The 26,148-nt window shown below is 38.2% G+C and overlaps 1 protein-coding gene across 1 annotated transcript in view; it reads left to right on the forward strand.

The window, feature by feature from the left end:
* HAS2 (hyaluronan synthase 2) overlaps window positions 1-25,474 on the forward strand; it is a 32,560-nt gene extending 7,086 nt beyond the window's left edge. Inside the window, exons 2-4 of the mRNA XM_004011666.5 lie at window positions 7,077-7,703; window positions 20,153-20,254; window positions 21,886-25,474. Of these exons, the coding sequence (XP_004011715.1) occupies window positions 7,077-7,703; window positions 20,153-20,254; window positions 21,886-22,815 (1,659 nt within the window). The 3' untranslated portion in view covers window positions 22,816-25,474. The remainder of the gene's footprint in view (window positions 1-7,076; window positions 7,704-20,152; window positions 20,255-21,885) is intronic.
* Window positions 25,475-26,148: the final 674 nt, after the last annotated feature.

The following is a 26,148-nucleotide window of genomic DNA, read 5'->3' on the forward strand; positions in this document are numbered from 1 at the left end:
TTATCCAGAGGTCTTCTAGAGCTGGCTGGATACTCCCCACCCTTGCCTCCCAACCTTTAAATAGCTGGGCAAGAAATTACAGAACTGGTTTTAAAAGAGCAAAAAATCTGCTGGATGAAGGATACCCTGAGGGCTCAGCATATTCACTGCCTCTGCAGCAAAGACAGAGTAATGCCCTGTGCTCTGTCAGGCTATACTGACTACTTGAGACTAAATGAATATTCACTTATTTAAAATGTATTTATTGAGTGCATACCCTGTTTTGTAGGCTTCTAAGAGCTTCCCTGGTAGTTCAGACAGTAAAGAATCAGCCTGTAATTCAGGAGACCTGCGTTCAATCCCTGGGTTGGAAAGATCCCCCGGAGAAGGGAATGGCAACCCACTCCAGTATTCTTGCCTAGAGAATTCTATGGACAGAGGAGCCTGGCAGGCTACAGTTCATGGGGTCTCAAAGACACAACTGAGCAACTAACACTCAACACAGGTGGTACAGTGGTTAAAGACTCTCCTTACCAATGCGGGAGCCCCGAGACTTGGGTTCCATCCCTGGGTCGGGAAGATCCCCTGGACAAGGAAATGGCAACCCACTGCAGTATTCTTGCTTGGGAAGTCCCATGGATGGGGGAGCTTGGTGGGCTACAGCCCATGGGATTTCAAAGAATCAGCCATGACTTAGAAACTAAACCATAACCACCCTGTTGTATAGCACAGGCATATACAGTTGATTGAGATAAACAAGTCCCTATAGTCAGGAGTGTTCTTAGTGTAACATAGAAAATTAAGCAGAGTCGGGAGCAGGGGTTAGGTGAGATGAATTGGGATTGGGATTTATATATGTGCACTATTGATACTATATATAAAATAGATAACTAATGAGAGCCTACAGTATAGCACAGCGAATTTCACTCAGTGCTCTGTGGTGACCTAAACAGGAAGGAAATCCCCGAAAGACAGGATATATGGATATGCGTAGCTGACTCACTTTGCTGTACAGTAGAAGCCAATACAGCATTGTAAAACAATAATACTCCAATAAACACTAATTAAAAAAATAGAAAATCATGCAGGGTCAAAGGAGATGGTGACAGGCAGTGACGAGATGTCAGGGAGGAGGAGCTACTTTATTTTCATTTATTTTTAATATTCCCTTTTATATTTTCCTTTAAAATTTTTTTTGCTGGAGTAGAGTTGATTTACTGCAGGAGTTACTTTAGAAGGAGCAGTAAGCTAGGACCTCTCAGAAGAGGTGTCACTTGGCCTAATGTCCACAGCCTTTCCCTGATGCTGACGACTCATTAGAGTTCACTTTAGCTTCTCCCTGATCCAAAATGGAAGCCCCCATAATGAAAGCTGTGGGAACTTAGTTCTCACCACTGCACTAGGGCAATGAGAGCAGTTGTTATTCTCTCTCATCCACAGTTTGCTCTCTGGTTAATAGAGGAAAGTCAAAGGGAAGGAATGGTGCCCAGTGCAGCCCAGTGACCTACGGAGTCCCACTTGGGGTCTATGAGCAAACGGCAAGGTTTATATCTGCTCTACAGATGGGACCTATGGCCCTGTCTCCCCTTGAGTTTCTAAGTAGCACTAAGTACACACTGTGGCTATAGATGGACTTTCCTGGTGGCTTAGTGGTAAAGAATCTACCTGCAACGCAGGAGCCGCAGGAGACTCAGATTCTATCCCTGGGATGGGAAGATCCCTTGGAGGAGGAAATGGTAATCTACCCTAGTATTCTTGCCTGGAGATTTCCCATGGACAGAGGAGCCTGGTGGGCTACAGTCCATGAGGTTGCAAATAGTCAGATATGACTAAAGTGACTTAGCACGCACCCATAGCTGTATACACTTGTGCGTCGCAATCAGCTGTGTTTTCCTGTATCCAAAAAACAGGTTTAGCACAAAGTAGGTATTCAATAAATACATTTTAAACAAGTGAAAAATCCATTTAGACTCAAGTAATCAGTGCAGACTGGCAGAGCGTAGGGCCTTCTTCTGTCTTTGCCTTTGTTAGAGTAAAACAGGAGTTTGACTGTTAGCATTAAGAACAGCACTGCTGTTGCCTAAATGGAACCACCAGCCAATTCCCTTTGGCACCACATCTTTCCAGGTTCCTTTGGTTGTAGCCATGTAGGAAAATATATGAGCCTAGAAATCTCTGGGAATTGGCTGTTGTATCTGTTCCTGAGTGCATATCAATACTCATTTTTCTGTTACAGCTGGAAAACGGTTTTCAAGTTCTTTTTTAATCTTTCCTTAACACAACACGCATATTAACCAGAAACAAAAGAACACCACCTAATTTTTCATGAAAGTTCAAATCTATTCAGCCAATATTCACTGAAATTATGCCACTGTGTGAATTGGGCAAGTTTTGTGATTTGGGGCAAGTTACTTAAACATTCAGTCTTGGCTGCCTCATCATATGTATGTGTGATTTGTAACATGAGATTAACAGTATTTTATATTTACTGTTAAAATTAAGTAGGATTGTTCCCTATTCAAGAAAACAAAACTTGACTCTATGCCTGGAGCTTAGAAATGATGAATTAAAAATCATTGACGTTACAATGATGCTAATGATATTTATGAATAAAGTTACGTCTATCATTCAAATATTTTCTGAATACCAACTGTAAGTCCAACAATATTTTGTGTCCTTGGGGGACATTAGTGAAGATAATTATTTATGTATATAAATATGTATTATTTATATATATATATATGTATATATATATATGTGACTCAGATGGTAAAGAATCCATCTGCAATGTAGGAGACCTGGGTTTGATCCTTGGGTCAGGAAGATCGCCTGGAGATAGAAATGCAACCCACTCCAGTATTCTTGTCTGGAGAATTCTATGGATAGAGAAACCTGGTGGGCTACAGTCCAGGGGGTCACAAAAGAGTCAGACACGACTGAGTGACAGATAACTAACACATACAGATACACATTGTATATATATATACACACACATATAATCTGTTGACTTGGAGTGTACATTATGGTGCACCAAACTGTTTTTTAACATTTGGTTTGGCCCAGAATTCTATGCAGCAACTTAAAAATCAATAAAGTCTAATAATGGGCAAAACCAAGTTTTATATTTTCAATAACTTGGGGAGGCATGTTTCTAAGTAAATGATCGAGGATGAAACTAACCGTATTTTCCAGTTTAGCAATAAACTATGTGCCTGACAAGGAGGGTTTGCTTATGAAACGGAGTGTTTGAATTGGGGATTGTCTCAGAAAGTCTCACACATATGGTGCCCATATCTCTGAAATTATAAAGAAACACATCCTGTGTGTCAGTTCCTGAGATCAATCTATTCCCTCAGTGCAGCTGGCTCTAAGTATGCCTTTTAACCCTTTGGGCTGCACCAAGATGCTGCCTGTGTCAAACTAGGCAGCAACCCAGACTTCCCAGAAATAGATTCTACTGCTGCAGTTTACTAGCAACTTTTCCCAGGCTGCAGAAGGACATTCTGTGGACTCCTATGATGTAAGAGGGTGTTCCCACTACAGCAGCTGCCAGCAGATGCTATGTGAACACGCTCTGTGTCTACATGTGCTGATAAAAGCAAGGAAAATGTGAATAATGGAAAAGAATGGCAGGCAGTTCTTTTGCTGGCTGTGGTGATTTGAAACACAAGCAGAACACACTTCTGAGCTTCTCCCAGGCAGAGTGTTTTCGTCCCCTTGAAATTTTTCACTCTCGTGAGAATGACTCATGTCTTGGAAAAGCCAAGTTCCTGGTCTGGCGCTCCCAGCACCTTCGCCATTGGTTAATGTACACTTTGGGGAGTTTTCCGCATCCGGCCAGTGGTTTCAATTAACAAGGGATGCTGTGCTCTGAAAACTCAGCATTTCACCATTGTCCAGCAGCTTGCACTTTCCATCTGTGCCATGATTACCTTTACCAGGCCCACATGTTACATATTATGGTGTCCTATGTAAGTGTCAAAAGTAGAATGCACGTTTGGTTTTTTATTTCTAGCTTCCATGTTAGCGGATATTTTAAATTGTAACGCTTTGATTTTGTTCCTGATTGTTGTCCTGTGAAGGATCCTTGACAAGTATCATCTCCAGTTTAGCAAAGGAAAATAATGTCTACAAGCTCAAACCCTGGTCTCCAGTCTGCTGTGCATTTCTTGAATTGTAATGAGCTAGAGACACTAAAGCCAATATTTGTAACAGGCACACAAACACAAACTCAGAAATTATTTCTTGTTAACGTGAATCCAAGGCAGTTAATCCTGATTGATGGCATCAGTGACTGATTTCCTTCCATGTGGCAGTTCAAGGACCAAGCTCCTTCTATCCTTGGCTTTGCACTCTCCAAGGACCTGTTAATATGTACATCAAGATTGTGGAGGGAAAAAGAGATATTGCCGCACGCCCACTCTATCCCTTAAAAGCCCTGCTGGAAATGGCACATTTCAGAATTCCAAAGACTGGAATGCCATGGCCACATCAAGCAGTCTGCTCAGGAGTGGAAATACAGTTGGTGAGCAGTCACAGTAAGTTACCCTAAAGCATAATGCACTCAGGACCACCTCAGTGATGACCACAGGGCCTAGAATGTAAATGATATCACTTAGAGTTGAGTGATGTGATGGCCACACAACAGTAACAACCAAGATGTTAACAGATTTTATGTCAACACTCAATTTTAAGTCTTAATGTGGAATAGGAAAATATAAATAATATATCCAGGAAGAGATTTTTCAGAGGTAATTACTTAACCCAAGGTACTTTTGAAATAAATTTACTTAACTTTTTCAAAAACCAGCTGAACTAAAGGGAAAGGTTAAATATTAATTATATGCAAATATGACAAAACCCCTGAAGTTGGTGTAAATGATTGAAGGTCACACAAATTCTATCGCTCATTAGAGTTCATTATTGGAAGGGGAGGAAAAAAGAAAGACTTCAGGGGGAAACCTATGATATTGTGATTAATTCTAATAAATATAGACTTGGTCTTTGGCCTGAGGCTCTTAAGATGCTTGGCACTTCTTCCTACAGATTTAGAGATGTCTTTTGTTAGGTTCATGAGATGACTTTTGGAATAACTTCCATTTTTCTTGCCCAGATAAGTGGGAAGGGGAAACAAGCTAGAGATGGAGTTTAATTGCCAGTGGTCAATGATATAATTAATCATTCTATGTAATGAATTCTCCATAAAACCCCAAAGAAGAGGGTTCAGCAAGCTTATGGGTTAACAGACATGTGACAATTTGGGGAGAGTGATGCATGGAACTTTCCCCATACCTTGCCCTGTGCATCTCTTCCATCTGCCTATTTCTAAATTATATCTTTTTATATTAAACCAGTAATCTGATGTATAAACATGTTTCCTGATTCTGTGAGTCCTTCTAGCAAATTAATTGAACTCAGGAGAAGAGCTCATAATCCTATGAGTTTTAACCAGTTTGTCATAATTGCAGGTGACAACTTGGGCTTGCAACTGACATCTGAGTGTGGGTCTGTGAGGGGCCAGTCTCGTAGGATGGAACCTGTGGAATCTGATACTGCAGGCATATGATGCCAACGTTGATTTATTTGTTGGACACCCGGCAGGTGTCCAGAGAATTGTTTGTAACATGTATAGGAATAGGATCCAGGAAACAAGACCAAGCACCTCATCTGTGGTCATAATTGGAGATGCTTTGAGGAATACAAAATGTATGATCCTCTTATACTCACATTCAAAATATTTCAGGAGATTCGTAAACAGGGGAGGAGTACAAAACTGGATATTATTTAGAACTGAAATGTGTTTTTAAAGTCTACGTTGTTAAAGTTCTTCAGACAACAGAAAATTTACCTGTTGAATTAAGCATGATGCTATTTCTTCTTTAATAACTTATTTCTGCAAACATTTATTGTGTCCTTGCTGTGTTTCACTAAAGTTCCTGATTACCAGGTTCTAACTGGCTGGTGTGGATGATGGATGAAGGAGACAGTGATATAAACAAAGGACTGAAATTTGGAATTTCAGGAGCTTTGATAAATGTCTGTGTAGGATATCTATGCATAAGGAAGTTTTAATGGCAACAGAGACTTGGGAGATAATCTAGTCTAAATGCCTATATTTTACAGATTTAAATTTTTTAAAATTTTATTCTTTATATTTATTTATTTGGCTATAGTTGTGGAGTGTGGGATCTTTGATCTTAGTTGCAGCATTTAGTACCCCCACCAGGGATCAAACTTTGCCCCCTTGCATTGGGAGTGCAGAGTCTCAGCCGGTGGACCAGCAGGGAAATCCCTAACAGATTTTTCAAGACTGAAGCCGAGAGAGGAAAAATGACTGGCTCAAAGTCATGCAAACTGATGGAAGAGCTAGAACGGTAGAATCCATGTATTTTTATGTTCAACCTCAGCTAGCTGCATGGGAAAGATGTGAGTTGAGGGATTTGCATCAGAGCTGAGATAAAATGATACATAAGAAATTGAGCAAGGCCTATGAATTTTGAACTTTCACTGGTCAGTATTATGAGTGAAGGAATATGATGGTGCAAGAGTGCCTTGCTCACTAAAAATATTAGGTATTATGCTTAGCTATGACTACACACACAGAGTACATCCTTAGGTAAATGATCTAATGTACTAAAAATGATGCATCCATATATTTGTTTCATACATTATAGTTTTCAATGGTACAGTGCACTACCATCTCATATGATGTTTGAAAGAATCCTCTGAGGTATGCCAAAAGGACATTCTTTTTTTTTTTTCTTCAACACTTATTTTTCCAGATCATTTATTTGGCTGTATCGAGTTTTAGTTGTGGCATGTGGGATCAGTTCCCCAACCAGGGATTGAACCTGGGTGCCTTGCATTGGGAATGCAGAGCCTTAGCCGCTGGACCACGAGGGAAGTCCCCAAAAGGACATTCTTATCTCTTTTGCCAATGAGATGCCAAACTGAGATGCAGAAAGTCACTGAACTAGTTAGGTGAGAAACTCAGGGTCAGAGCACTTGGAACCAGTGTGCTCCCTGTGGTACTCTGTATGTAAAGAAGTGTGGGACAAGAGTGGTTAACCAAGTGTATCATGTGGTTATTTTTACAGATGCATTGTGAGAGATTTCTATGTATCCTGAGAATAATTGGAACCACACTTTTTGGAGTCTCTCTCCTCCTTGGAATCACAGCTGCTTATATCGTTGGCTACCAATTTATCCAAACAGATAATTACTATTTCTCTTTTGGACTGTATGGTGCCTTTTTAGCATCACACCTCATCATCCAAAGCCTGTTTGCCTTTTTGGAGCACCGGAAAATGAAAAAATCTCTAGAAACCCCCATTAAGTTGAACAAAACTGTTGCTCTTTGCATTGCTGCATATCAAGAAGATCCAGACTATTTGCGGAAATGTTTGCAATCTGTGAAAAGGCTAACCTATCCCGGAATTAAAGTTGTCATGGTCATAGATGGAAACTCGGAAGATGACCTTTACATGATGGACATCTTCAGTGAAGTCATGGGCAGGGACAAGTCAGCCACTTATATCTGGAAGAACAACTACCATGTGAAGGGTCCTGGAGAGACGGATGAGTCACACAAAGAAAGCTCACAGCATGTCACCCAGTTGGTCTTGTCCAACAAGAGTATTTGCATCATGCAAAAATGGGGTGGAAAAAGAGAAGTCATGTACACGGCCTTCAGAGCACTGGGGCGAAGTGTGGATTATGTACAGGTAGGTCTCCATGTCTGCCAGGACAAACATACATTTAAATAAAGCATCTTTTGTATCTCTCCAGTCATATGCTATAGCCCATCTTTGTCCCTTCTGGACACAGTACTTCTTTCAGTTCATCTGAAAACAGCATGACTGTTGAAAGACCATTCTGAAAGAGAGAAAAAAAAATATTGTAAAACGGTTAAAACTATCTATGAAAATGCTTACTTCATGCAATGTGATTCGTTGCAAGTAAAGATTATTTTGAACAGGCGACCCTTCCCTCCCTTCCCCTCCCTTACCTTCTCTCCCGCCTTGGTTCTGCCAAATCAATTCCAACATCATTTTCCACACTCTTAAACTCTCCAGCGATGTAAGAAAATAGTGTGTGCCCCAGCAGAAGGAGCTGGAGAAAATCTGCAGGACCAAAAGAAGGCTATAAAATATTTTTCACAGAAGCTAGGCAAAGTCGGGGCAATACTTTACAAATTTTAATTGGAAAGTATAGAAATTCAAAAGTAGACACCAAGAAAAAGAAAAGAAAGGGGGAAAAGGAAAACAAAAACAAGACCAAAAAAAAAAAAAAAAAACCCACAACCTTCTCAGAACAAAATCTAAGTCATGTTTATTTCACTCCCCAAACAGCATTACCTCACTCCTTGCAACTTGACCTTTGAAAGTGTTTGTGATGGTGTTTGCTTGCATGAAAATTAGACAGGCTCTGTCTCTTTATTAATTTCCTGACTGCTAACTCTAGGGTTTTTTCTCTTCTAGTTCTCACCGAAGCTTGCTTCTTTAGAGCGTTAGCAGGGCTCCTGTGAGTTTTCTAATTGTAATTTTCTGCAGATATTTAAGTTAGACTTTGTTCACAATGATACTGAGAAGGGAGAAATTCTCTGACTTCAGATATATATTTGACACTCTTCCTCTTCTCTTAAACATGAAACCCTTGCTTTTGGAAGATCCATCATATATTTTAGGGCAATTTATCAACACAGAGTAATGCCCACTGGGTCTCTGAGTAATGGGTCGGGAATGAGCACTGGACTCAATTCAGTCAACTGAGATTCTAGTCCCATCTATTAGTAGCTGGTTGACCTTGAGCAGGACCACCTCCTAAATCTCGGTTACCTGGTTAGAAGATAGCAATCTCTCAAAGGATTTCAGATAATTATTTCAAATTATGAATCCAAAGGGGCTTAGCCAAAGTTGCTGATAATGGCATTGTTCATACTATTAAAGCATTTGCTGTTAATCATATAAAAAAGAATATTAACAGCAAATGCTTTAATAATATTATGTAGTCCTTATGCAGATTGTAGTAATTTCAATTGCTAATTAACATGTCAGTTGTTAATTTCACTAATAGTTGAATAATTTGAAACATTTCTTCAGTTTATACCATCTGTGTAAATCTCTCTTCTAGGGAGTTGATTTCAACCCCCAAGTGTCTCCTATTTTCTAAAACTTTTGCAAATAAGGCTGATTTAGTTAACTCGACATTTTACATATGTGACCAGATGAGAGGATAAGATAAAACTTTTATAGTAAAGGATGGCTAGGGACTTTACAGAAGATATGAAGAATGAAGCTCTGGCCCAAAAATGAGAAAACATCTGTTTTGATGTTTTGCCTTTAATTCTAGTTAAAACAATTTACGTTTGTCCTTTCTAATCAACACGTCATTGTGTAGTTTTTCTTCTTCTTTTTTTAACCGGCTTCTCCCAAAGCCCCTTCTCCCATCATTTTGTTTGGAATTTTGTTTGTATCCTTGGCAACTTGACTTGGGCCTGTCCAAGAAAAAATAATACAAAATTTAAAATGTTAGAATAGACTTTTTGCTGGTGCCCTAATCAGGCTTGAGAACTTTCCTTCCATTAGCATGATGTGTCCAGGTAGACTGACCCTAGCAATAGCTGTTAACTGGACCCTGAATCCTCCTGAGCCTTATGGTCCATTCAGAACACTCAAAGGAAGGTAAAAAATCTTTTGGAATTCTGAAACCAGTAAACTCTCTTGCCATGCTTCATCAGATCCCTTGCTATTTTAACCATTTGTGCCCTATAAAAACAGAAATTGTGTGAAAGTCACTCTAATATAGTATTCTTATCCTTTCTTATGACTGACCCAGGGTCCAAGAATTGCAGAGCAGAAGCCGCAGGAAGACCAAGGGGGAGGGAGTTGAGGTTTTTGGCTCCTGAGCATTCCAAGTACTTGGATGTGGAGTTCAAGTTGGTTAGGAAGGGAAGGAAGCAACGTTCAGGTGCTAATACACGAGAGAGAATGGGGACTAGGGGAAGAAATTGACCATCTGCTCATACTTGCTAACCTGGCTGGAGAACACTGCTTAAGTGTGCAGAGAGATGGCCAAAATGACTGGCTTCCAGTTGCAGCTGGATCCTCGGCACTCATCAGCACTCTTTTCACTTGATCTTGAATAGATGTCTTGCTTATTCCTCTCGTGTCTGTTATTTCATATCTCCGTCACTATCCCAGGGCCTTACCCAAACTCCTCCCTGCTTAACTACAAACAGATGATTTTGCCTCCTACAAAAGAGAACGGCAAAGGCATGGGCTCTGAAGCCTGTCAAGACCTGACTCTCTTCTGCTTACAATTTCAAGGGTCCCCAGCCTCACTCCCTATCTCAAGGTTAACCTTTCTACCTGTAGTTCTGAGCTTTCTGGGTTAGCTCCCTCTGATGTCTTTCAGAACAAGGCTTTATTAGTTATCACCTCTTTATATCTCAAATAATAAGTGCCAACGTGGAATTTTTAGGGAAGCTGTAGTCTAAGACAAGCGTGGTAGGAAATTCATCTGTGATGCTAGTGGCTGCTTCCAGAGATGAGAAGATAGAAAAGCAGCAGAAGAAAAATAACAGAGAAAATAGGTATAGGGAATGAGAAAAAAGGAGAATAAGGAAGATTTTCTTAATTTTTAATCAATGTATTTTCGGAAAAACTTTCAAAGATGTAGAAAAGTGCAAAAAGCAAAACTAAAATCATCTGCAACAGAGATGGGAGAGAGAAATTAGGAATTTAGGATGAACAGATAACCTACTATATATAAAAGACAATAAAGACCTACTGTATAGCATAGGGAACTATATTCAACATGTTATAATAATCTATAATAGAAAAGAACCTGGAAAGAATACATAGGGATATATTTATAACTGAATCACTTTGTGGTATACCTGAAACATTGTAAATAAGTTATACTTCAATGAAAAAGAAAAATAATCTGAAGCAAATACCTGACCCATGTATAGATTATCAAATTTAATATCTTTCAGCATACACTTTTCTATTTTTCCTTATTTTACAAACAATTTTGAGATTATATCACACTTGCCTTTTGTATTTACTGAAAAAATCAGGACACTTTTAAAGTATCTTTTGACATCTAGATTTGATAATCATCTCTCTTTTCACTGAACATGGATATAACCACATAAGTAGTTACCAGTCTATGTGACAAAGGAAAGAAAAAAAAAAGTATCATCTGATGTCTCTATTAAAAATTTCCCAGTTTAAAAAAATACAATAAGTATGAGCATTTTCCCAAAGGGAAGATTATAGGAAGCAATTTTATTATTAATTTAATTTGGCAATACCCTTGCTATCCAACATTCCTTTGAGAAGGAGAATAGGAAAATTAAATCATTCCTGATAGTAGAGTTGACCCTAATTGTTCATGGATTTGGTGTTTGCAAATTAGCCTAATGAATACAAATGTATTTATTACCCCAAGATCAATAGTTGCAGTGCTTTTGTGATTGTTTACAGACATGCTCAAAGTGGCCAAAAAAAAAGTCACCTGATGTAAATATTTCCAACTGAGGTCAAACAAGATTATGCTTAGCCTTTTTGTTTCAACTTTTATACTGTAAACAAGCAACTTCTTTAGTCTCTTTAATAACATGCTTTTCATATTTCTGTGCTTTTTGTTGGCGATGTAGCTATTTAAATGGTCCTGAAGTGAAGTGCTGTCTAGTGTTCTGAACAAAGGCTGTTAACCGGAATGCCCTGGCAGGCCAGTGGATAGGACTCCTCATTTTCACCATCAAATGTGCAAGCTCAGTCTCTGGCCGGGAAACTAAGACCGTGAACTGAGTTACGGTGCTGTTGGACATGAGTTCAATGTGAACGAACCAACAATATATATTAAATAAGGTGACCCAAATAAACACAAATAAAACAAGTTTAGGTATTGATCACTAGGCAAAACTGTTGTGACCAGAGGCTTTGAGGAACCTAACTAACTCTTCTGTACTTCTGCTGGAAGCAATTTCCTGATGTATGCTAATTCATTGTTCATGGAAACTTTGTAGTGCATAACTACCATGGATAATGAAAATTGACAGAATATAACATTTGATTGGTTCCTATTTTCTGAAAATTTCTGTTGGGCCTTGTTGAGAATGTTAATGCGACTTTATGTTCTTCATTTTACAGGATGAAATTAAGAGCACATTGACATAAGAATGGGGAAATCTGAATTCTTGATTTAACTGATTACTTGCTATGGGCCTCAACTGGTACAACAGATGATTTCTGAGATCACTTCCAGCTCAAGACACCAGTTAGGGCTGTCTTAATTTACTAGCAACCTACCTATGCTTTGCAAGAGTATATCATTAGACTTTTCTTTTCATTTTTAATCTACGCTTTTCCCCAAAGTCAGGTTCTTGAATGTAGACTCTTATTTAAGGCCACCATTATGCAATTTCCTGATTCCCTTCTTGAGAATGGGAATTCCAACCACTTGTAATAAAGGGTGTTTCCTGGCTTAAGTCTTAGAGGTGACAACATTAGGTTTCTCATTTTCCAGCTAGCTTGTCACCTTTGCTTTTGCACCGTCTGTAACTTTCACTCATGTATAAACTTTCCTGAAAAAGACAAGAGAATAACCTAATGACTCCTTTTTCACCTTAAATAAATATTCTAGGGTGCCTGAAGGCAAATATTTTATAACACTTTGGGTAACATTCTACCAAAGAGCAACAAATAACAACCAAATTGTTTAGGTGTCTGATTTAGAGGCTTCCTCTTGGTTATATTGAGATCTTTTACTGTAAACCAGATTACCGTAAGAAAGAATAATCCTACCTATCCCCAGTCCCTCTCCCCAAAGAAAGTTTATTTTGTGAGGGCATTTATTTTTTCCTCGATTGGTTTCATAGATTAATTTCAAAAGGTCTTTTTAGTCCTAAAATTATTAGATTTTATGATTTTGTTTTTGCCACTCACAGTCTGCCATAAACTGCTCTCTAATCTTTTTCCCTAGCAGACAGCCCAAACTAAGGACTTTCATGGCGCCTGCTCAATAATCCAATTTGCTTAACTTAAATTTGTTGAACGTTGGATTAGGCATTAGTTTCTGCTCTCTGAGTGAGTTTTGGCTTATTTACAGTAATGAAAAGAAGGACTCTTTCCTTCACTGGACTAGTGTTCTTCCTTTTTGCCTCTGGTTTTAATATTTCTTTATTTGGCTGCATTAGGTCTTAGCTACAGCATGCAGGATTTTTGTTGGTGGCTTTGGGACCTCAGTTCCCCGACCAGAGATAGAACCCATGTCCCCAGCATTTCAAGGAAGATTCTTTACCACTAGAACCACAGGGAAGTCCCAATTTATCACTTCTTTTTATTGAGCATTTACTATGAGCCAGCCCTTATAAGTGCTACACATACAGTATCTAGCTTATTCTCCATTACAACACATTGCTAGGTGGATTGACTTATCCTTATTTTTCAACTGAGAAGTGGAGACTTATAAAGGTAAGGTAACGAGTTTAGGCTACAAAGCTAGTACAAGTAAATATAACTGGTCAGTGGAGGATTGAGACTCCAATTTGATTCTAAGGTTTTGTGTGACACTTTCTTTGCAGTAGTATGTTTACTCTGGCGTTGTATTGTTATGAGTTCAGGGGCCTAACACTGTCTTATGTTTGCTAGTGAATAACTACTGGGGAATTTCAGAATTCTGGCTGACTTCTTTCAGGCAATGGCCTGAGGGAAACAGGGTAGGAGGGTCTTTCCATTTACTATGTGGTTAAGTTGTCGAAGGGAAAGTAGTAGTGGGATCCTGACCAAAGGTAAATTTCAAACCTAATAGCAATAAATAGTATCGCTGCATCCAGGTTAAGATGAAGGGTCAAGGTTAAGAAAGGGTTGAGCCTTAATAGCAGACAGAGGATGAAGGCAGCAGCAACAGTAGGGGTCTGGATTTGTTTTCATCCTTGTTTCCTCATTGAAGGCAGGCTAAAAAGTCAAGACTTCCTCTTGCTGCGTAACTCTCAGGGCCCTTTGAAGTGGTTTAGAGCAAGCAGATATGGAGAATCCACCAGTCAGTCTGAAAGGAAATATGTTTTTTTAAAAAGGTGAAACATGGGGAACTTGACCTTTTAGACCTGAGTCAGAATTTGAAAGACATTTGATAGAAGATGTAACAGGAGAGTTTTATTTAAACTGTGGTGAGGTAGATTAATGTTACGTGAGGTAAGCTAGAGTGAATTTATAGTCTGATAAGTTATGAATAGACAGTGATAGTCTATACCTATTATAGATAATTCCAGACATTTAAATTTGTTCACTGTGATAAGAGATTCTTAATATATAATCAATTTTCATGTTCCTTTTAGAGATTCTCTCTATCGAGTTATCTATTTGTGGTAAAGATTGCCATGCTCTTTTACTTACAATATAAAAACGTAAAGGTTATTATCCTGTACAAATGAGTTTAAGCAAATTCCGGGAGATAGTGAAGGACAGGGAAGCCTGGCGTGCTGCACAATGAATGGTATACTTCCCTATGATCCTTTGTAATCACAAGGTACTTTTCTATTTGGTGTCTGACTCCACTATGACTTACTGAAAATCGTAGAAGTGAGATATAGGACTCACTATTTAATTGAGGCTTCTTGACTCTGAGGATATTTTGCTCTTATAATAGGCAAATATTGGCTAAAGAAGATCCAGTTTATTAATATTTTATACTTTTTATGCAGTTACTCTTACTAATTATAACATGTGGAGATGGAGGAAATCATTTTAAAAAATCTACTGGAATTAAAATTGGGGCTTAGGACATATTTTATCTCAACTTTTAAAAAAATTTTTATGACAGAACTCTCCTGCAACCAATTATTTGAGGCCCAGGGTTGGTAAAGTTTGCTTGTAAAACACCTGATAGTAAATTTAGGCTTTGCACACCATATGGTCTGGGTTGTAACTGTTCAGCTTAGCTGTTTTAGTGTGAAAGCATTCATAGATAATATGAAAGTAAATGTGCGTGACTGAGTTCCAATGAATCTTTATCTATGGACACTGAAATTTGAATTTCATATTATTTCCCTGTGACACAAGTTTTTTTTTCCAACTATTTAAAAAGATAAAAATCGTTTATCTCATAGACCATCCCCAAACAGGTGGCAAGGCTGACTTGATTCTTTAGACCTTAGTTTGCCAACTCCTGTTGTAGCCATGCAGAAAGGGGCAGCCCTAACTCTTGGTTTGAGCACGGATTGGGGGGAGCCATGGCCTTACGCACTTTAACTGATGATTCTGTGGTTATGACTTAGGTAGCTGGTTCTGCCCCCTAACATCTTCTTTCTTCGCATTTTCCATTCATTTTAATCAAAATTTGGTGACTGCCTTGTTTCCATATCTCCCAGTGATTATGACTGGTGATCATGTAATTTAAACAAATCAGGATGATACATTCAGGGTGGACAGAAAGACAGTTTGATTTGTGCTCAGTTTCCTGTGTGCACATCATGCCTTGTGGTTTTTCCCAGTGTGAAGTTAAGCTCTTCGTGAACTGGTGTAGTTTCCCCCACAGCTTCTAGCCCAGAGCTAAACAGCCAACCTTCGTGAAGTTATACACTTGTTATTAATGGGTGAAGAGACAGCTAGAAATCCTGTTTCTACTAGACTGGTTTCAAGAAGGGCTAGAGTTATAGCCTTTCAGTTCAGTTCAGTTCCTTTCAGTTGCTCACTTGTGTCCGACTCTTTGCGACCCCATGAATCGCAGCACGCCAGGCCTCCCTGTCCAACACCAACTCCTGGAATTCACTCAGACTCACGTCCATCGAATCAGTGATGCCATCCAGCCATCTCATCCTCTGTCATCCCCTTCTCCTCATGCCCCCAATCTCTCCGAGCATCAAAGTCTTTTCCAATGAGTCAACTCTTCGCATGAGTTGACACACAAACAAATCAATAGTATTATGTCCATGAACATACTTGCTTTCACAGACTGTCGTAGATGGTGGTTTTCTAGTTGGCATTCTATCACCAAATAACATCCAGAAATTGAACTTCTATAAAGAACTCTTTAATCCTACTATAACAAACCCCTCCCAAGGGATTTCTGAGAGCTTTCCCTTCTGACAGTTAAATTCACCATGTGAACAATCTCTCTCAGAGAACTTCTGGCACTTTGCTGTTGGAAATTGGGAGTGGGGGGGGGCACCAATTTAAATATGCAGAACCTCAGAAGTTTGGTTCCAGTTTGGTCATTTCAGAGAGGCAGTTCCCTTGGCTTGTTTCTGCTCACAAGCAGGAGGAGTTACCCAAACATTAATTCTAGATTGCCGCCTTCCTGTTGTTTTTAGTCTTATTTTAGCTTTCTGGTTTTACCTTTCCCGGCTTGAGTCAATAGAGGGGGTGTGGCCATAAGCTCTGGATGCTGAGAGGTTGGAAGTTGGGTTGAGCTTTTGCCTTCACTTTTTACTACTCTAGTGATTGGCCTGCCAGGCTTATAACCACCGTATATTTACAAAACAGTGATAGACAAGGAGAGAGTGGAAAAGCATTGCTATTGGAAGAAATTGTTTAGGTTTCTGAGGCTTTGGATGCTTGGCTACAAATCCAAGTATTAGCAAAAGTCTGTTTTTTTAATGGAATACTAATGCCTAGCTGCTGTCTATTTTTTCCTCCTCTAAAATAAGTCAGACCATGCTGGACTAAAATAGAATGCACCCCCACTCACCCAAAAGGGGCAAGAAGTTATTTAGAAAATACATGTTTCTAAATAGGGACAGTAATATAAAAATTCAAAAATTAACTTTCATGTAGCTAATTGAGTTTAGAGAGGTGATTTCATTTCTGTAATTTTGGATACCCTATATACTCCTTAAATTATAAGTTTCAATAATACATTTAAGTTGTTTTTAACCAACATTATTTGTTATTAATGTATATTAATTTTTCAGAAAAATCTATTAGTAAAATTAAGCAACATACATTTTAAAAAATTTTGAGAGTTTCTAGTTATGTACGTGAGGGTCTCCTACAATATACACATAGAAAATCCCTTTGAACTCAGAAGTGTGTGTATGCTCAGTTGCTCAGTTGTGTCTGACCCTTTCGACCCCATGAACTGTAGCCTGACAGGCTCCTCTGTCCATGGGATTTCCCAGGCAAGAATACTGGAGTGAGTTACCGTTTCCTTCTCAAGTTAACTCAAGAGTTCATGCTTCTTTTTTTTAATATAAATTTATTTATTTTAATTGGAGGCTAATTACTTTACAATATTATATTGGTTTTGCCGTACATCAACATGAATCCGCCACGGGTGTACACGTGTTCCCCATCCTGAACCCCTCTCCTACCTCCCTCCGCATACCATCCCTCTGGGTCATCCCAGTGCACCAGCCCTAAGAGTTCATGCTTCTAAAAATTGTTTTCCTATTTTTTCATTCACAACTGGTACATCAAATTCCTACTATTTTTATAAACCAGTTCAGAGAACTGTAAAAATACTGGCTTTTGATATAAATAAAGAGACTAAGTCTTGATTAAATTAATAAATGTAGCCAGATGACATAGAAAAACAGTGGAACTGCAGCTAACACTCTGGTCTCTGCCAATCATGTCGTTTATTGCTTGGGTGGGGATATGAAACTGGTTCATGGTGTGTCAAGTTTGATCACTTTATATCTTCTTGGGCCTGGCTGAGTCCTCCAGAAAAAGATATGATGTTATTAATATAATTAGACAAGTGACAGCTCTTTCTCTACTTCTGATTTTCTTTGATCACGTGGAAGAATCTCCATCCACAGGTATAACATACCTAATTCCTCCCTAAGAGAAGTGACTTAATCTGGTTGGGAACTATGGAAGGTATAAGGGGTAGCCTAGCTCCTTCTTTCTTCTGGGAGTGGGCTACTCCGAAGGAGCCATACCTTTCAAAGAGCCACTAACTGTCTTCAGGAGGAGACTGGTCCCACTTAGATGCTGTTCAGAATTGATACATCAGTCTAATTCTGGGCAACATAATTATAAAACTGGCTACTGCATTGATATTAGCCCTGTTTTCCATATCAGCTTTATGAGTATTCAGGTAATATTTTGGCTTCATATCTCCTTTATTCTTCTGTTTCATTATTCAATAAGTTCATAAATCAGCTTGGAAAGAAAAGTACTATTTGTAACCCTGCACCTTTGGCCTCATAGAATCTTCTGTGAGCCATTCTTGGGTATAGGTAAATTCTAAAAAATTTCTTGAAGTTGTAATTGGTTTGCTTGCAAAATTGCTTTTGTTTTTTTGGCCTGTATAAAGTTTGTTTTTCAGAATAACAATTAGCACTTACAGAAAAGCTTAAGATAATTTACATCTCAGTCAGTTCAGTCATGTCTGACTCTTTGCGATCCCATGAACCACAGCACACCAGGCCTCCCTGTCCATCACCAAATCCTGGAGTCCACCCAAACCCATGTCTATCTAGTCGGTGATGCCATCCAACCATCTCATCCTCTGTCGTCCCCTTTTCCTGCCCTCAATCTTTCCCAGCATCAGGGTCTTTTCAAATGAGTCAGTTCTACACATCAGGTGGCCAAGTATTGGAGTTTCAGCTTCAACATCAGTCCTTCCAGTGAACACCCAGGACTGATCTCCTTTAGGATGGACTGGTTGGATCTCCTTGCAGTCCAAGGGACTGTCAAGAGTCTTCTCCAGCACCACAGTTCAAAAGCATCAATTCTTCAGCACTCAGCTTTCTTTATAGTCCAATTCTCACATCCATACATGACAACTGAAAAAACCATAGTCTTGACTAGATGGACCTTTGTTGGCAAAGTGATGTCTCTGCTTTTTAATATGCTGTCTAGGTTGTACATAACTTTTCTTCCAAGGAGTAAGCGTCTTTTAGTTTCACGGCTGCAATCACCATCTGCAGTGATTTTGGAGCCCAGAAAAATAAAGTCTGACACTGTTTCCACTGTTTCTGCATCTGTTTCCCATGAAGTGATGGGATCAGTTGCCATGATCTTAGTTTTCTGAATGTTGAGCTTTAAGCCAACTTTTTCACTCTCCTCTTTCAGTTTCATCAAGAGACCCTTTAGTCCTTCACTTTCTGCCATAAGGGTGGTGGCATCTGCATATCTGAGGTTGTTGATATTTCTCCCAGCAATCTTGATTCCAGCCTGTGCTTCCTCCAGCCCAGCATTTCTCATGATGTACTCTGGATATAAATTAAATAAACAGGGTGACAATATACAGCCTTGATGTACTCCTTTTCCTATTTGGAACCAGTCTGTTGTTCCATGTCGAGTTCTAACTGTTGCTTCCTGATCTGCATACAGGTTTCTCAAGAGGTAGGTCAGGTGGTCTGGTATTCTCATTCAGAATTTTCCACAGTTTATTGTGATCCACACAGTCAAAGGCTTTGGCATAGTCAATAAAGCAGAAATAGATGTTTTTCAGGAACTCTATTATTTTTTCAATGATCGGATGTTGGCAATTTGATCTCTAGTTCCTCTGCCTTTTCTAAAACCAGCTTGAACATCTGGAAGTTCACGGTTCATTTACTTTTGTATGTAAAGAGCTAGATCAATACTTAATACCTTTAAAAACTTTATTTTCCTTTCTGATGGAATATGATCTGCTAAGTCCAGGTCAAATGGATATCTTGTTTCAGAGTTATACAACCCACCTTAGAAGAACTGCTTTCCTGTCTTAATTACTATATTAAAATAGAAAAGAATAATTACTGTTAAACATGCCTGTTATCAATACTGCCATAGGAGTTTTCCATCATCATTCAGACCTGAGAAATAAGATATCTAAAAGCTTGATTTAAGGCAATTAAAAAGAAAGGGAGAGACATTTATGGTGACCAACCCAAGGTGTTTTCCAAGACTTGGAAACCTAGAGTGTTACCAGGGATATGAGACTTTTATTGCCAAAATTGAGTACATCCTTGGAGAACCAGGAAAAGCTGACCACCTTTCATGACATGCCTAGATCATCAGTTCATTTGTTCTTTTTAGCAATGTCATTAGCTTAAATACTGAGTTTGCAAGTTCTTTGTATTGGCCATTATATAACAAACTCACATCCACATGATACTCCCTTATTTAGGCCTTGTGGCAATAGGCTGAAGGCATAATATATATATGTCCAATTTTGACTACATGGAGCATGCTCATTGTCTTACGTAACTCATTTCTTACTTTGTTTGCAGGTTTGTGATTCAGACACCATGCTTGACCCAGCATCATCTGTGGAGATGGTAAAAGTTTTAGAAGAAGATCCCATGGTTGGAGGTGTCGGGGGAGATGTCCAGGTGTGTATAGCTTTATGCTTTCCATGAGTCACTTTCTGTAGCATCGTTAGTCATTGATTCTTCGAATATATATTTATTATATACCAGACTATGTGCCAGGTGTTGTTTCTGGAGACTAAGACACATTAGAATGTGTCTTTTACCCACTGTGCTACCTCTTCTACTATCTAAATTGAAGTAATTTATGATTTCTTTGCTTAGCTGTGGATTGTAACACATGTATGTAGTAGCTGATAAGTTACATAAAATATAATGTAAGTGTGTAATTTCTGCTGTATCTTCTTAAGCCATAACTTAATGTTCTGGTAAAATGATGTTGGAATTTAGTGCAAGGACTAAGAAATGGAGGTATGGCAGTGGGTAGTTTTTATTACTATACCACATACCCATATACCTCTATATTTAAAAGCTGAGCAATATATGACTGGTCAAAAGTCCAAATCAGGAAAACTAAGGAAAAAAGAGAAACTGCAATTCAAATTTACACTAGAGAGAAAGTCAAAGAGTGGATTTTCCAGTATTATTTATTTCCCATTATTTTCCAGCAATGGAGAAACAATAAGTGAAAGAAATATTAATGAAGGTGATTAACATTTGTGGAATAAGAAAACAATATGTGAAAATATATGAAGATTAAAGTGAATCCTTTGCAAAAGTACAATTAGATTTTAGGAAAAAGTGAGAAGCACATGAAATTTTGACTTTAAATGTAGGTATTATGTTGCTGTATAACCCATACTGATAATGCTTGGTACCAGTGAAGGCAAAGCAAATGAACTGGAAGGACAAAGAAATACCCTGGTGATAAAAAGGAAGCATACAAAATCCAGATTAAAATGGAACAAAATTGAGACAGAGGAGGAGAATTAAGAAATATTGCCCCCCTGCAAAGCTAATAATTTTAGTAGCCTTTATGTAGAGCTTTATTTCAGGATTCCAGTTTTGAGCTGAAGTCAGAGAAAACCCTTTCATCACTAGCATTGCTAAAACTGGGGAGGAAGGAGAATAATAGGGTTGGATGAGCAGGAAAAAGAAGATGGGACTTAAAAACCTTCAAATATTGGATGGTAAGAAAGTGACAGAATAATTTAAGGGGTGAGAACTGAAGCCTAAAAAAATCCCAGTGTTACAAGAGAAAGAAAACATAACAAAAGAATACAGGGAGTGATGAAGTAGAAAAAAGTTATTTTCAACAAGTCAATACATACACACACACACCACTTATCAAGTTAATCTAGTAATACGTGAAGAAAATAAAGAAAAATCATGTTAAAAAAGAAAGAAGTCAAAACAGAAGAATAAAAAATCAAACATGACTCTAGGTAGTAACCTCACAATAGTGCAGATTTTGTTGGTAGTTTTAGATGGGGATTCAGTTTAGTCGCTCAGTTGTGTCTGACTCTTTGAGACCCCATGGGCTGCAGCATGCCCCGTTTCCCTGTCCATCACCAACTCCCAGAGCTTGCTCAAACTTACGTCCATCGAGTCAGTGATGCCATCCAACCATCTCATCCTCAGTCATTCCTTAATCCTCCCAACTTCAATCTTTCCTAGCATCAGTCTTTTCCAATGAGTCAGTTCTTTGCATTAAGGGGCTTACCTTTATTTAATTACTTTTATTTTTCTTGCAGATTTTAAACAAGTATGATTCCTGGATCTCCTTCCTCAGCAGTGTGAGATACTGGATGGCTTTTAACATAGAAAGGGCCTGTCAGTCTTATTTCGGATGTGTCCAGTGCATTAGTGGACCTCTGGGAATGTACAGAAACTCTTTACTGCATGAATTTGTGGAAGACTGGTACAATCAAGAATTTATGGGCAGCCAATGTAGTTTTGGAGATGACAGGCATCTAACGAACCGAGTGCTGAGTCTGGGCTATGCAACGAAATACACAGCTCGATCCAAGTGCCTTACTGAAACACCTATAGAATATCTCAGATGGTTAAACCAGCAGACCCGCTGGAGCAAGTCCTACTTCCGAGAGTGGCTGTACAACGCGATGTGGTTTCATAAACATCACTTGTGGATGACCTATGAAGCCGTCATCACTGGGTTCTTCCCTTTCTTTCTCATTGCCACAGTAATCCAGCTCTTCTACAGGGGTAAAATTTGGAACATCCTCCTCTTCTTGTTAACTGTCCAGTTAGTGGGTCTCATAAAGTCATCTTTTGCCAGCTGCCTTAGAGGAAACATTGTCATGGTCTTCATGTCCCTCTACTCAGTGTTATACATGTCAAGTTTACTTCCCGCCAAGATGTTCGCAATTGCAACAATAAACAAAGCTGGGTGGGGCACATCTGGAAGGAAAACCATTGTTGTTAATTTCATAGGACTCATTCCCGTATCCGTTTGGTTTACAATACTCCTGGGTGGTGTGATTTTCACCATTTATAAGGAATCTAAAAAGCCATTCTCAGAATCCAAACAGACAGTTTTAATTGTTGGAACATTGCTCTATGCATGCTATTGGGTCATGCTTTTGACACTGTACGTGGTTCTCATCAATAAATGTGGCAGGCGGAAGAAAGGACAACAGTACGACATGGTGCTTGATGTATGATCTTACGTTTGATGTTTGCAGTTGCAGACACAGAAAACCTTAGCTCCTCTAGGGACTGTACGGCATTGTGGCGTCAGATAACGCCACCAAAGGAGACATATCGCTGCTGCTGGGACTTGAACAGACATTTGTATGGGTTTATTTTAATTCTGCCAAAGGAAAATGATACATCAAGAAGAACAACTCAGATTTAACCTGATATTTCTATGAAAATGGGAAGATTCTTTGTGTATGCACTTTTTCCTTACTGTACATCCGCCTAACAGTGTTTTGCCCTATATACCTCACTAGCCATGCTTTATGTGGGTTATCATGGAAGAAAAGGATTTTGGAAACTCAAGGAAAAGTTCTTTCAACATATACAACCTAACTTATGGACTGTGTTGATAGCTAATTTTTTTTTTTAGAATGATTTTTTCTGTTTAATTCTACCAAATGAAATGCCAAAGGAAATTTTACAGGCCGTTGGCTGTGCTGTATTTTTATATAATTGTACTGTGTTTTAAAATTTTTGTATGCCAATTTTAAAACAAATTTTGCATATTTTATACTTTACTTCTCTGCCAAAATACACCTGTTTTCCGTTTTTTTTTTTTTTTAATAAAATAGGTTCTTAAAAAATTCCTACTTAAAAAGATTTCTACCCAAAATGTGAAGCTTGGTTGACATTGTTCATGATAGAAAGAATAAAATGTTTCTCTCTCTACCTTTAAAATTGAATAGTTTATTTCTGTGAAAAAGTGAACTTTCAATGTTTTAACTTTTCAAAAAATGTCTTTTAGAAAAGGCCAATATACACGTCGTACTTCGAGAGTAGAAATTCATACTTATCTGTACAAAGAAGTCATTGAAAATCAAGGCCAAAGGGGTAGGAAAGTGCAATTTTTTCAAAAGATTGAAAAAGGGAATGTTAATTCTTGAAAGAAAATACTAGGCATCCAGCAGTGGACAAAATCTGGTTATCAAAGATAGTCTTTGGACATTCTCACAGTATTTTCCCAGGCTAAGTAAAGAGGAATGTGGGAAAAATTATCTGTATAATTTGGACAAATACAATTCAGTTCATCTTTTGTTCTGTGACCTGTATTCACTGGATTCTGTCTGTATGTGGAACATACTTTACCTTCCTTTTTTTCCCCCTAGGCTGTTAGTTTACTTTGCATGTCAGTATGAGGTTTATATGGGTGAATGGGATAAAGTATAAAGATAAAGCATATAAATTCAAAACCAGCAGAATCAAGCTCTAGGTGTCCTCTAGCTTTCTAGGGAAGATATTTTCTGAATTATACAGATAATTGCTTCATCTCTTCTGTTCTTGGCCTATATAAATGTGTCTACAGAGTAGACATGATATCAAGGTTTAATAGTTGTATCAAGAATAATTGACACATAAAAAATTGAGGGATCAGGTACCTTCAGCCTGGTTAATTTAGCTACTCTGAGGCCCCAGTTATCCAGTTTGACTTTTGGCATGACCCATCTTACCTTGTAGCTGGTGCTGTGTAGACCCATGTTGAAAAAAAACAAAAACAAAAACACATGTAGAGTCGCATGAAAAGCATTGTGATGAAGCAGAATTGTGGAGAAGTATTCGACCATGTTCTTCCTAACTTTCTGCTTCCTTTTAATACAGACATCTATAGTCCATCCATCCTGCCTAAGAAAAAACTGCACATTCTACCTTCAGAGTACAAAAAGGTACATAACTTCTACAACGTAGACTCTCACTGATTAGAGAGCTTGTGGGAAACAAACAGACCATGCCATTAAATGAGACTAAAACTTGAGTTTGCCTTTTTAATTATTTATGTTCTAAGTTAAGCTTGATAACATTCAGATTCTCTCATTCTTATAAAAGATTGAATTAATTGCCTGTATTTATTTTAGCAATTATTCAATGTATTTCCAGTATAGGATGTATAGTATAATTGAATTTTTTTGTAAATAAAATATTTTTGATAAGATTATTGCCTTTTTTTCTAAGGGAAGGGGGAATTCAAATAAAACAATGTTTTATTTTGATTGTAAGGGTATGGTTTTAAGAATGGGGTATATAGAAAAATAAACATTGTTAGTCAACAATAAGGGTCATTTAATGTTATTAATCAGAAGGCAGAAATCTCTAGAATTGATATGGTTGGGAATCTAGAAAAATGAGAGACAGTCCCAATTAACATGACTTTGTCTTTCTTGAATCTTTTTCTGCCTTGTCCCTGAAAAGAGCCCCAATTTAGACAGTTGTTTTACTATAGTAATCTATCATAGTGGGGAAAAAAAAGTTTCAGAGACATCATAGGCAAGTTTGTTACAGCATTATTTACAAATAATAAAATCTTAACGTAATTTAAGATTTAATAATGTGGGTAATAATTAAATGAATTATGGCATTTCCAAACAATGGACTATAATTACCCATTAAACATAATGTTCCTAGAGAATATGAGGCTGTTGAAGAAATGTTACATTTAAAAATACAACCATTTTGTACAATAATACCCTGATTTTGTAAAAACAAAAATGTTAAAACATGGTTATCTCTACTCATGGGAATATGACCGATTTATATTCTGTATACGTTTTTTTGTATTTTCCAAGTACCTTAATTATGTATTGCTTTTATGATCAGAAAAGGACAATAAATATTGCTTTTTTTCAAAAAGTGGGTTGGGGCATCTAATAACATTTCCTGGTTTGAGGAGCTTTAATAGTAATTCATCTTACCACTTATCCCTCAAATTCATCTTATTTCCCAATTCTTTTTATTATTTGCTTCCTAAGAATCCTTCATTACCTTCATACAGTTACATGAAAGAACAAAACACTATAGCCATTGAACATTCCTGCCACTCTGAACACCAACATAGTGATGGTTTTGTCCCAGTAATTTGCTGATAAATGTCACTGGTGCTATACTAGAGGTTGGCAATCTTTTAATGTAAAGAGCTAGATAGTATACAAGGCAGACTTTCCTGGCTATATGATCTGTCATGTGACTACTTACCCCTGCTTAAATGAAAGTGAAGTCGCTCAGTCGTGTCTGACTCTTTACACATCATGGACTGGAGCCTGTGGGGCTTCTCTGTCCATGGGATTCTCCAAGCAAGAATACTGGAGTGGGTTACCATTTCCTTCTCCAGGGAATCTTCCTGACCCAGGAATCAAATCCAGGTCTCCCACATTGCAGGCAGACACTTTAACCTCTGAGCCACCAGGGAAGCTCCTTACCCTTGCTATTGTAGCACAAAAGTATTCATAGGCCATATGTAAACAAACTGGTGTGTTCCAATAGTATGTTTTATGGGCTTCCCAGGTGGCGCTAGTGCTAAAGAACCT

This window comes from Ovis aries, chromosome 9 (assembly GCF_016772045.2).
Source record: "Ovis aries strain OAR_USU_Benz2616 breed Rambouillet chromosome 9, ARS-UI_Ramb_v3.0, whole genome shotgun sequence".
Classification (NCBI taxonomy): domain Eukaryota; kingdom Metazoa; phylum Chordata; class Mammalia; order Artiodactyla; family Bovidae; genus Ovis; species Ovis aries.